Consider the following 12,232-nt stretch of genomic DNA (forward strand, 5'->3'; position numbering starts at 1 on the left):
CCTTATATGTTGTATCATCTCATGAGTAATCATAACAATGCATTATAATATTTTATTTTAATACATTATTATATTTACTTATTTGTGGTTATATCTTTTAAGAGTATGATGATTTATAATACACAATGAGCACAATTAATCCACTTAACTTACAATGGATTATATTTCCCATAGTTATAATGAATTATAAATCTCATATCTTGCCATTGTTAACTTGTTACTTAACATAAAGCACACAAAGACCACTTATGAATAATAACAACAATGACAACAATAATAAAAAATAATATTTTTCTTAAACAGCCATAAGATCATATATCTGATCAGATGAATGTGTAATATGGCACATCTGATTCTATGATATTATATTTCATAGATATTTCATATTTGATTTTATTGTAATATCAGTAAGATAATAAGATTTTGTACAGATCTAAAATAAATAATGTCAAGATATGAGACTTATAGACTTATAATCCATTATAAATTAAGTGGATTTAACATGGTGTTTATTGCGTTATAAATAATCATACTCATAAAAGTTATAACCACAAATCAGTTTTAGAATGTATTATAATTGTTGTTATAATTATTTGAGATAATGAGATGAAACAACATATTATACATTTTTTTATAACGCATTATGCATTCATTATAATGCCTTAAGAATACCCTTATAATGTGTTCGAAAAATGGGCTTCATAGAAAGTATTACCGATTTTACAAAAGAAAATGTGCTCTCAGGGCTATTTCCCATCAGAAGCAAAAACAGGTTATAAGCATTGCCTGTTTATTTTAGAGTCCATATTTACAGGTATTGCCTGTGTAAATCACCCTACAACACAGTCTGAAAAAATCTGGGCTTGACACAAATTCCACATGCAGTGACACGCAAACAGGATATTTTATTCAGCAAATCCGACTGAATCCAAACAATTTAATAATTTGGATTTTATAGCAATGGTTTTGGATTTGGATTTTGGTCTGTGTGTATTACAATTCAGATGTAAACGTGGTCCTTAATTAGATTATACATTTATTAAGTTATATTATTAAAATTATGTAATAATTATCAATGGGCAACTACTAACTAACTAACCACTTTAAAATGTCAATTAAAAGCAGTAACTCAAGAATGTAGCCAAACTGCTATTTTCACATACTGCAGGCTTTACAATGACATTACAGTTCCCTGCAACAGAGCAGATGAGCAGCTCACGTGTAAATGTCTTCCATGTCACTTCTGGAAGGAAAGTCTCGTCGGCGGAGGGATTCAGAACAGGGGGGCTCCACTTGATTGGAACTGATACTGCAGATTGCTTCATCATTGAACTGTAAAAGTTTGATACACACCCAAAAAATAAATAAATAAATAATACAAAATAATAAAAATAAAAATAGGAAAATTCTATATTTACTACATACAGACATTAGACGGAAACAAGGAAGGAGGAGAAACCTTCAGAGAATGGAAGAAATGCAGAAAGCATTTTCACATTATCAAGTTATTGTTACCAACACTGCATGTACAGTTGTCTCATTTATTGACCCAGATGCACTTTAAGCATAAAGGCCCATTCACACTAAGAATGATAACTATAATAATAACCATATTAGCATCCACACCAATGGACAATAAAGTTCTGTTTCTACTAAGCACTATGAAAGATGGATTTTGATTGGTTGTTCATCAGCTGGAGAGAAAAATTCATTTGATCAAGTGTTGACTTTTCTATTAAATTCCATGAGGCTAAAGAGTAATTCTCACTAGATTAGCAGAACATTTACAGTAAAAAAATTACCTCACAGGCGTCAAACGAGTTGAAACTCTCAGGAAGAATTGCATTCGAGCGGCACAGCTGTCTTCTTGAGGGGGGGCTGGAAGGAGGGAACTCACTGCACAAACCGCTGATGTCGCAACTGAACTTCCTGTCCTACATATTCAAAGAAATGATATTAAAGGGGTCATGAACTGCCTCTTTTTTATTATTTTGTACTGTTATCTGAGGTCCACTTATAATGTTATCAAGATTTTTACATCAAAAAACATAATTTAAAATAGGCTATTTTCTATCATGTTTTGACCCCCCTCAATGAAACGCTCCGTTTGAATAGGTGTGGTGGATTGTAGGCTCAGAAGTAAACACCCACTGGTATGATTGACTAACAGTTATGCATGTTTGACAGCCTACATACTTCACAGACAGATGCTGCTGTGATTTAGGTAAAAAACGCATAAATACTCAGTACATATCAAATGAACAGTAATATCAGACAAAGCAACAGTGACCACGTAATAAAACAACAAAGGACCAAGTTCTTACTGACGAGGTCTGGAATTTTACCTCTCTCGTTATTTACACTACATGCGCGAATCTGTGGGCAGGGCTAAACAGGCAGTGATCTAGAAGCAGGTGTTGATCTTCTGCGGAGGCGGTGTTTAGCCACACTATTACGTCATAAAGTGGCACATTCCACAACCTAATATTTTGGCAGATTGGCTTCAATTTAAGCTGTTTTTAGCCTAACGAGAAAGTTTTGAGTTCTGAAACTTACAGGATGTTTTTATAGTACAATGACCTCTTATATGTCAAAAGATCAAGGAAACTTTGATTTCTCAGTTCATGACCCCTTTAAAAATAAATGTATGTGTGCTTGTGTTTAGGTTACAGATGCATTTGACAGCACAATATTTAAAACTGCTCTAAAGAATGATTGGGGTAAATTACAGTATGTTGGGTCTTGAATTTAAGTCAATGTTACCATGGATTTGTCTCGTCTTTCTCTTTGCTTGCTACAGGCTTTCATGGCGAAAACCCTCGCCTGTAGCTCCATGAGTTGGCCTCTTAGCACATCCTTCTCTGCGAGACTACGTGCAATCTGAGCCTGGGCCTCATCTCGGGACAAATACGCCTGAAAAAAACATCAGCAGTATCAGTAATTAAGCTTTCATTTGCCACTTTAGGTCTCCACGTGTTTGTGGAAAAGCAGATGGTGCATGTTCTCCAGCAAGAATGTGCCTGAAAGCATCTTTTGTGCAACAATGAAAACAAAAACATCTGACCTTTTGAAAAATGGAGTTAACAGGTTCAGTGTCACAAATTCTCTTATTTGGTTTATCAAGAAGTAGTGCAGAATCTGAAATATTTATTTTCTTTGCCGTTTTGTCTTTTGCATTTTTTGAAATACTAAAAGTTTCTGTTTATTTCTAGATTTAAATTAAATTTTGATCCCAAGATTTAAAGATTTCAACCATATATGCATTTACTGTCAGTTTGTAGATCTAAACACTAAATGTCTTAGGGCAGTAGTTCTCAAACCTCTCCATGAAGTACCCCCAGAACTGCACATATTTTATGTCTCCCCATATCTGACACACCCACTTCAGGTCTTGCAGTCTCCACTAATGAGCTGATGAGTTGAATCTGGTGTGATAGATGAGGGAGACATACAAAATGTGCAGGGCTGGGCGTACTCCAGGACAGGTTTGAGAACCAATGTCTTAGGGTTATGTATATAACCCATTTCCCAGTGATGTGAATAAGATGCTGTGTTATGGTGTTGACAGCTCCCAAGCATGACCAGTGTCTGCAGCATGTGTAGAAACATGCCAAATTGGCAGACGGCAATCCTATGATGTCACATGGCGTACCTGTGCATAATAAAAAGCATCTGCATTACACATCGACTTCATTGCATCACCACATTACAGTCCACCTCTATCTGAGTCCGAGGCTACAGTCTGAGTGTTCAACTCTAGTTAAGAGGTCTATTGAAAGCAACCCATCCATAGGGGAGCATATACCTCTACTTTAAACCCCAAGATGAACGACTGGGGAGGGTGACCAAATCAGAGAGTGGGAAACTTTGAAAACTGTCCATCATAACCCTCATTCACCAAGCTCTATTCCATACATCTATACTATTAGCTGCCCATCTGCACAAAGTTTCTTTCTTTCTCCACGATAGAGCAGCTGATGATAGTGGGGGTCTGTCTAGGTGGCACGAAGAGTTAAATCTGTGGTCCGGTGCAGTTCAGCGACAGCCTCATAAGACAATCCCTTACCATGGTCCAGATCTCTGTGCAGTTCAGCCTGGAGGACCTGCAACACTTCCATTGTGTGCAGGGCCCCATCAGCCTGATCCATCGCCTCATACAAGTTGCCCACCACCCTCGAGGTGACCTGACATGGCCTGTAAAGCAACAGGTTTCTCCATGACCTTGTCATCTCTGTGTGAAGGTCTGGGAGGAATGGAAGGCTGACAGGGGAGAAATGGTTATGACCTGCAAGGAATCGCTTGCCGAGTTTGCCACGAGAGATTTCCTGTTTTTCACACGACTAAGCTAAACGCAGCCTGGCTGTGTCATAAGTCATAACATTTAGTAACTCCTTATATGCTTGGCTAGCAGAGGGAGGAGACTCACTGATATTTTCAACATCATCCACTCCCAATACATCTAACTCCTGAGAATTGATGCAGCCAGCAACATGCTCCTAGCCGAATCAGAAGAGTGGCCTTCTAGATCCAGCATGAGAGCTCTGGAGCTGGCAGGAGAAGTCTGAGAAAGGGAAACCCACTTATTAAACTCCTCTGCCAGCTCCACCAGTGATCCCCATGATCAAAGCCACCACACTGCCTCGGCAGACGCGGGGCCTGAACTGCAGATGGCAGATGGCATATGCTTGGCCCCTATAACCCTGAGAAGAGGGCCAAGAGGAGGCAGAGCTTCTTAACTGCAAACTTGTTGCAGTGAACACATCCAGCCCCCTCAAGAGCTGAATGCGTGTTCTCCACTCCCAAGAAAATCACACCAGAGACTTAGAAATGAATTGCGGGCAAGTTGGTGCACACTTTCTGAAATGTTAGCTATAAATTATCTTCAAACGCTACAAACAAAATGGTCTCCTAAAGACAACAAAGCTGATGATGTGTAATGCAGGCATCATTTTATATGCACAGGCATTCCATGTAACTTCATAGGACTGCTGTCTACCAATAGAATTCAACGAGTTTCTACAGGTACCTCAGACCCTGGTCCTGGTCCCTTGAAAGGGAACTGACAGTTTATTGAACTGTATAAACTGATCTCATTGTTGAATCTAAAAACTTATTTAGGACTTAATGACCTAATGAATATGATATTTGTTCATTATAGGCACTGATTTTACTGACCTTGTCTCTCTCTGCCTGCACCTCTTCTAGCTGATTATGGAACAGTGTACTCCTGTGCTGATACATCTCACAGTCCACAGTCAACTTCTCCACCTCCAGGGCTAAACAGTCCTTCTCTTCTAGGAACTAAAAAAGGTGAAAGGGAAGCATGGTGAGAAGAAGGGTGATAGAAAGAATATGGACATTTAAAAGAAAAAAACCTAAGGAAAAGAGGTAAAGGGACAGAGACACTAGATGTAAAACAACAACAACAACAAAACAGTTTTTTTCAGTCAATTTGACACACTTCTCAAAAACAATTAACACAGCCATCTAAATACACTTTTACCTTAGCCAAACTGTTCAACTTTACTGCAAAATTAAACTGCAAAAAAAAAAATTCTCTAGCAATCCATTTATTTATTTAGCTGTTATATATGTACATATACAGTGCCGCTTGAAAGTTTGGGAACCCTTTAGAATTTTCTATATTTCTGCATAAATATGACAAATCATAATCAAAATTTCAAACAAGAGTCCTGAAAGTAGAAAAAGAGAACCCAAACAAACAAGTGAGACAAAAATATGTTCTTTGTCATTTATTTATTCAGGAAAATTATAAAACAATATTACATATCTTTGAGTGGCAAAAGTATGTGGATCTCTAGGATTAGCTGTTAATTTGAAGGGGAAATTAGAGTCCATCTGTTCAGAGGTGTTCAAAGAGTTTGGACTCCACCAATCCACGGTCAGACAGATTGTGTACAAATGGAGGAAATTCAAGACCACTGTTACTCTCCCCAGGAGTGGTTCACCAACAAAGATCACTCTAAAAGCAAGACATGTAAAAGTCCACTAGGTTTGAAAGGACTGCAGGCTAACTTCTAAGCAACTAAAGGCCTTTCTCATATTGGCTAATGTTAATGTTTATGAGTCCATCATCAGGAGAACACTGAACAACCATGGTGTCCATGGCAAAGTTGCAAGAAGAAAGCCACTGCTCTCCAAAAAGAACATTGCTGCCCATCAGCAGTTTGCTAAAGATCATGTGGACAAGCCAGAGGAATACTGGATAAATGTTTTGTGGATGGATGAGACCAAAATAGAACATTTTGGTTTAAATAAGCAGCGTTATGTTTGGAGAAAGAAAACACTGCATTCCAGCATAAGAACCTTATCCCATCTGTGAAACATGGTGGTGGTAGTGCCATGGTTTGGGCTTGTTTTGCTGCATCTGGTCCAGGATGGCTTGCCATCGTTAGAACAATGAATTCTGAAGTATACCAGCAAATTCTGAAGAAAAATGTCAGAACATCTGTCCGAGAACTGGATCTCAAGAGAAAGTGGGTCATGCAGCAAGACAACGACCCCAAGCACACGAGTCGTTCTACCAAAGAATGGTTAAAGAAGAACAAAGTTAATGTTTTGGAATTACTGAGTCAAATTCCGGACCTTAATCCAATTGAAATTTTGTGGAAGAACCTGAAGCAAGCAGTTCATAGGAGGAAACCCACCAACATCACAGAGTTGAATTGGTTCTGTACTGAGGAACGGGCTAAAATTCCTTCAAGCCTTTGTGCAGGACTGATCAGCAGTTACAAGAAACGTTACTTGCAGTTATTGCTGCAAAAGGGGGTCACACCAGATACTGAAAGCAAAGATTCACATACTTTTGCCACTCACAAATATTTAACACAAGATCATTTTTCTCAATAAATAAATGACAAAGTATATATTTTTGTCTCCTTTGTTTGATTGGATTCTCTTTGTCTACTTTCAGGGTCATATTTATGCAGAAATATAGAAAATTCCACAAACTTTCAAGCAGCACTGTATGTATGTGTGTGTGTATATATATATATATATATATATATATACAGTATATATATATATATATATATATATATATATTCACTCAATGCTACTCTTTTATAATCAATACTTATTCAAAAATGTATGATAAATAAAAGTCACCTTGAACTATATGTGTTTCTTAGTGCTACTCATTCCAGTGTTGCTAGTTGTGGATGCTGTAAGGATAATTTATTCAAAACTGAATTTATATATATATATATATATATATATATATATATATATATATTTGGAGGAATATATATTTGGTGGCATTTTGGCCCACTCTTCTTTGCAGAACTGCTTTAATTCAGCTTTAATTTCATCTACACAGTAGAAAACATTTTCGCTGTGATTTGTGTAAAACCAACAAAAAACCGCTACAACTGTTTTTTGTTGTTGTTTTTTTTACTGATTTATCATTTGAGAATGTTTAAAAATCTGTACAATTAAAAAGTGTTCAAATCAACGTGTTAACTGTTATGAGATCAGTGACCTAATAAACTAATAAGAAAAGAAAAAATTATAAGAAAAATTATAATATAAAAGTTCTATACAAAGTACAACATTTTGAAATACAAAAACAACATTAAGGTTAAGGAAGGACCAGTTTTACCTCCTCTTTCTCTTGCTGGAGTCGTATATTCTCCTCACTCAGCCTGCTGACTTCCTCAGCAAGTTCTGAACTTCTGTTCTCAACCTCCTTTAAATCATGGGCCAGTATATCCTGCTGTACCTGATTGAAATAGACAGAGACAGACAGCTTTACTGTGAAAAGTTAATCAGATAAGATGGAGTCCCAAAATTTGTTGACTTGTTATATTGCTATGAAAATGAGTCTTTCATTTACTGGGAACAACGTCTCAGTCTCCAGTAACTTTGCGCGTACAGCATTGAGCTCCGCTTTGAGCTTCTGTGTGTCACTGGGATTCTTCAAGGAACGCCACCTCTCAAAGTCTGTCTCTTTCTGTGCCTTCTTTAACTCATGCTGCAGCTGGGAAATCTGGAGAAGAGGTGAGGAGAAGAGATTTCTGTATGCCCTGGATTTTTTTGGAAAACAACCCAGCATTACTGTTTTTGTTGTATTGATTATACTGTAGTTTTTCTTTTTCTTTTTTACCCTGGCTAAAGTTAAAGTTAATTTTAATGTAGCAAAAAATGCTAAGCAAAACAGTTCAGGTTTCTTGTAAATTAATAGCTAAAACTTCATTACCCTGCAAACAGGGGTGTGAAGTAACGAATTACAAATACTCACGTTACAGTAATTAAGTAGTTCAGTCACATCTTCCTCTAACTTGATATGTTAAGGTAAATTTCGGATTTCTGCTTACTAAATGATTTGTATATAGGTTATGCTTGCCCATCTACACGGCCTGAAATTTGGTGTGAGATTGCGAGTATTGCATACAGTGTTAACTCCCGCAAGTGCCACGTTCGGTAAATTCCCCACTCACTTATGATCTGCGCTGCCTCGTCTCTCTCTCGTGTGCGTTCTGCAGCAGTCACTTGGATAAGTCGTTGTTGCTTGTTGACTTTTGATGAGTTTGAGCGCGTGATGCGCGCTGTGAAATCATCTTTTCTTCAACTGAATACTGTTTCCGTGCTGTTTTGATGTATTTTAAAGAGTTGGCAGTCAAAATTAAAACTGCTGGATGATAGATACTCTTCTATCAAATAAGATAATGTGAATCACAGAATGTACAACGTTTTTAAAATGTATAAATTGCAGTGTACAGCGTTTATTATGAGGGGGTAGAATCCACAGCTTAGTACTCACTACTCAATACTCATGAGTACTTTTAAATAGGCTACTCTTTTACTCTTACTCAAGTAGTTTTTTGGACAAGTACTTTTACTCTACTCACACTACATTTTTTTGGAAGGTAATGGTACATTTACTTGAGTATATTTTTTCAGTACTCTTTCCACCACTGCTTGCAACACTCAAAACAAATTTGGTCAGATTAAACCAAATAGAACAAAACTGATCTCCACTATTAATATAAAAATATGCATGCTATGTAATACGTTCCATATATTTAACTACAACTAAACTAACGCTATGTTCCTTATCTATTTAATAAGGCAAGCCATTAAAACACTTGTCTGGTATTTTTGGAGTTTTTACGTTATCGAAAGGAAGGTTTTTCATGAGCACCATAAAATACAAAAAAACTAAATTAATATCAGGATAATTTTTACATTAGTAATGATGAAAACTTGATCTAATGTTTTTTCAACAAGTAAAATTCAACATTTGATTTGTTTTCATTTGTAAGACACGTTACAGAATTTAAAAAATGCTATACACACAAACCCCTTCCTCCAAACCAACTGCTTATGGAATTATGTTCTCTGTCAGGCACACAAACACACGTAATATGAATGAGACAATCATTTTATTATAACTTATTGAATGGTACCTACAGTCCAAGTAGAAAGCAATCATACAAACACATAATGGTTCCTTACCTCCAGTTGCAGGTCTCTGTTGCGTACTATAGTTGCAGACTTTTCCTCAAGAGCTGTGGTATATCTGACATAGAGATCACATTTCTCATCTTTCAGTTTTAACAGTTCCCTGTTTAAACCTGCACAGAAGACAACCAGACATTAGTCTTAACACAGACAAAGAAACACTGACTGTGCAATAACATTGTTCGGAAGTGCATAATTAAAACGCAACAATGTAAAAATGTTAACACTTAAAATTACTCACGCCCATGTCGTTCAAACCCGTAAGACCTTCGTTCATCTTCGGAACATAATTTCTATATATTTATATTATAGAAATATTTTTATAGATATAATATTTATATTTATAGATATTTTTGTTGAAATCCAAGAGCTTTCTGACCCTGCATAGACAGCAAAGGAACTACCATGTTCAAAGTCCAGAAAGGTAGTAAGGACTATTATCTTAAAATAGTCCATGTGACATCAGTGGTTCAACCTTAATTTTATGAAGCTACTTTTTGTGCGCAAAGAAAACAAAAATAACAACTTTATTCAACAAATTCTTCTTCTCTTCCGTGTCAGTCTTCAACATGCGTTCATGACAGTAACACGACACATGCGTGTGCATTCCTCTGCTTGCAAACAAGGCGCAGCGCATCTGGGTTCTACTTCAGAACTCCAGCTCCTGCATTAGCAGGACCACACACATGCGCGAGACTGACACGGAAGTGAAGAAATTGTTAAATAAAGTCGTTATTTTTCTTTTCTTTGCACAAAAAAAGTATTCTAGTAGCTTCATAAAATTAAGGTTGAACCACTGATGTCACATGGACTATTTTAACAATGTCCTTACTACCTTTCTGGGCCTTGAATGTGGTTGTTCCGTTGCTCTCGGATCTCGGATTTCATCAAAAATATCATAATTTGTGTTCCGAAGATAAATGAAGGTCTTATGGGTTTGGAACGACATGAGGGTGAGTAATTAATTGAATTGAATTTCATAACACCTCATTTTTAATTTTAAAATATATTCAGATTTGAATGTACATAAATTGCATTATATATGTTTGCTAATGATTTTTTAAACAAAAGTTTGGCACACTGATGTGAAGCTATGTTGTGCACACCATCCAGGTGACTGTGCAGTCGTGCATGCTCTCCCTGCATCTGGCTGAGCTCTTTATTATTTTGTTGGGCCTGTTCCAGTTTCCCCTGCAGCTCACAACATCTGGCTTGCAGCCGCGCAGCCTCATGCCGTGCCACATGTAGCTCTGTCTGCATACTGCTCACTGCACGAACCAAGTACTCCGTCAACTCAGTGTAATTTATCAGGCCTGGTAAGCACAGAAGCAAGGTTTTACAAATGAGCCTTGAATATGGTGACAAACATCAGTCATGAAAAAATTCACTTGTCACTGGGGTTACATTGTTTAATGTTTGTCTGAGAGATCTTTATTGAACAAAAAAATAAATGAATAAATTATATAATGTATTTGTTTTATCTAGGACAGGGGTGCCCAACCCTGCTCCTGGCGATCGACTGTCCTGCAAAGTTCAGCTCCAACCCTAATCAAACACACCTGAAGCAACTAATTAGGGTCTTCAGGATCACTTAAACATTAAAGGCAGGTGTCTTTGATTCGAGTTGGAGCTAAACTTTGCAGGACAGTCGATGGCCAGGAGCAGGGTTGGGCACCCCTGATCTAGGAGAATATGTCACTTGCGTTACAAACCTTGCTTAACATAAAACAAACTATTAATAAAAAACAACAGTCAAACTGTTCTTTTTTATTAGTAAAAAATATCAAAATGTTAATGAATACTTTATCAGCTTTTAGAAGAAAACTGAACTGAACCGGCATCAAAACATTTCTGGCCTAGTGACAGTTTAAGAGTCTAGATCAGGAGGCTGGGCTTCGGATCTGCAACCTTGCAGCTACCAGCTCAGATTTTCACTACTACACCATATCACCCTCAGGTTTTGGGTATGCTTGAATGCATGATCAGAATCTAAGTAGGATAAAAGTGCACTGACCGCTGAAGCCTGAAGGCTCAATGCTGGGCTGGCGGCCGGTAATCCTTGTGTAGAGAACAGGGTAATGAATCATCAGACTTTCAAGCAGAGCCATTGCACCATTATGACCCTGTACATGTAACAAGTCAATCATGTGACCTGCATAAAAAGATTTACGTTTCAGACATTACATCGTACATACCATAAGAAACATTGAACAGAAATGTTTATTTCCGATACAATCAACCAACTTTCAAGTGTTCCTTAAAGGAATAGTTCAGACAAAAATGGAAATTATTTACTCGCCCTCATTTCATTCCAAACCCGTATGCATTTTTTTTTCATCCTGGTTCAAAAATGTGTGTTGACATTACTGATTCTAATATTGCATTGGTTCTTATATATGTAGTAACTGAACACAATGAGCCATTTTTGAACTAGAAATTATATTAATCACACAAAGCATATGACTTATTTTTTAAATAGTCTCTGAATTACTTTTATGAAATGGTTTGTCCTTTTTGGAGCTGTGGCAGGCGTTGGTCACTATGAAATGACATTGAATGGCAAGAATTGTTTACTTTTGTATTACACTGAAAAATTACATACAGCAGGTTTGGAACAACATATGGGTAAATAAATAATGACAATAATGAATTTTCATTTATGGCTAATTATTCCTTTAATTTACAAGCTCCTCTTTCTATTTCTCTCGCTCTTGCCTTTTCAAAAACGGAAGGTCTTCTTGGAATTTTA

General features: G+C 36.9%; 1 protein-coding gene across 1 annotated transcript in view; it reads right to left on the reverse strand.

Annotated features, from left to right (window-relative positions):
• The window catches only part of LOC107591945 (caspase recruitment domain family, member 14), a 33,664-nt gene that overhangs the window by 20,911 nt on the left and 521 nt on the right, over nucleotides 1-12,232 (reverse strand). The window contains exons 2-10 of the mRNA XM_016281244.1: nucleotides 11,498-11,635; nucleotides 10,590-10,796; nucleotides 9,478-9,596; nucleotides 7,856-8,008; nucleotides 7,622-7,741; nucleotides 5,176-5,301; nucleotides 2,764-2,913; nucleotides 1,803-1,934; nucleotides 1,220-1,332 (exon numbers count right to left, since the gene is read on the reverse strand). Of these exons, the coding sequence (XP_016136730.1) occupies nucleotides 1,220-1,332; nucleotides 1,803-1,934; nucleotides 2,764-2,913; nucleotides 5,176-5,301; nucleotides 7,622-7,741; nucleotides 7,856-8,008; nucleotides 9,478-9,596; nucleotides 10,590-10,796; nucleotides 11,498-11,635 (1,258 nt within the window). The remainder of the gene's footprint in view (nucleotides 1-1,219; nucleotides 1,333-1,802; nucleotides 1,935-2,763; nucleotides 2,914-5,175; nucleotides 5,302-7,621; nucleotides 7,742-7,855; nucleotides 8,009-9,477; nucleotides 9,597-10,589; nucleotides 10,797-11,497; nucleotides 11,636-12,232) is intronic.

Source organism: Sinocyclocheilus grahami, unplaced genomic scaffold, assembly GCF_001515645.1.
Source record: "Sinocyclocheilus grahami isolate Dianchi unplaced genomic scaffold, SAMN03320097.WGS_v1.1 scaffold148.1, whole genome shotgun sequence".
In the NCBI taxonomy this organism is placed as follows: Eukaryota; Metazoa; Chordata; class Actinopteri; order Cypriniformes; family Cyprinidae; genus Sinocyclocheilus; species Sinocyclocheilus grahami.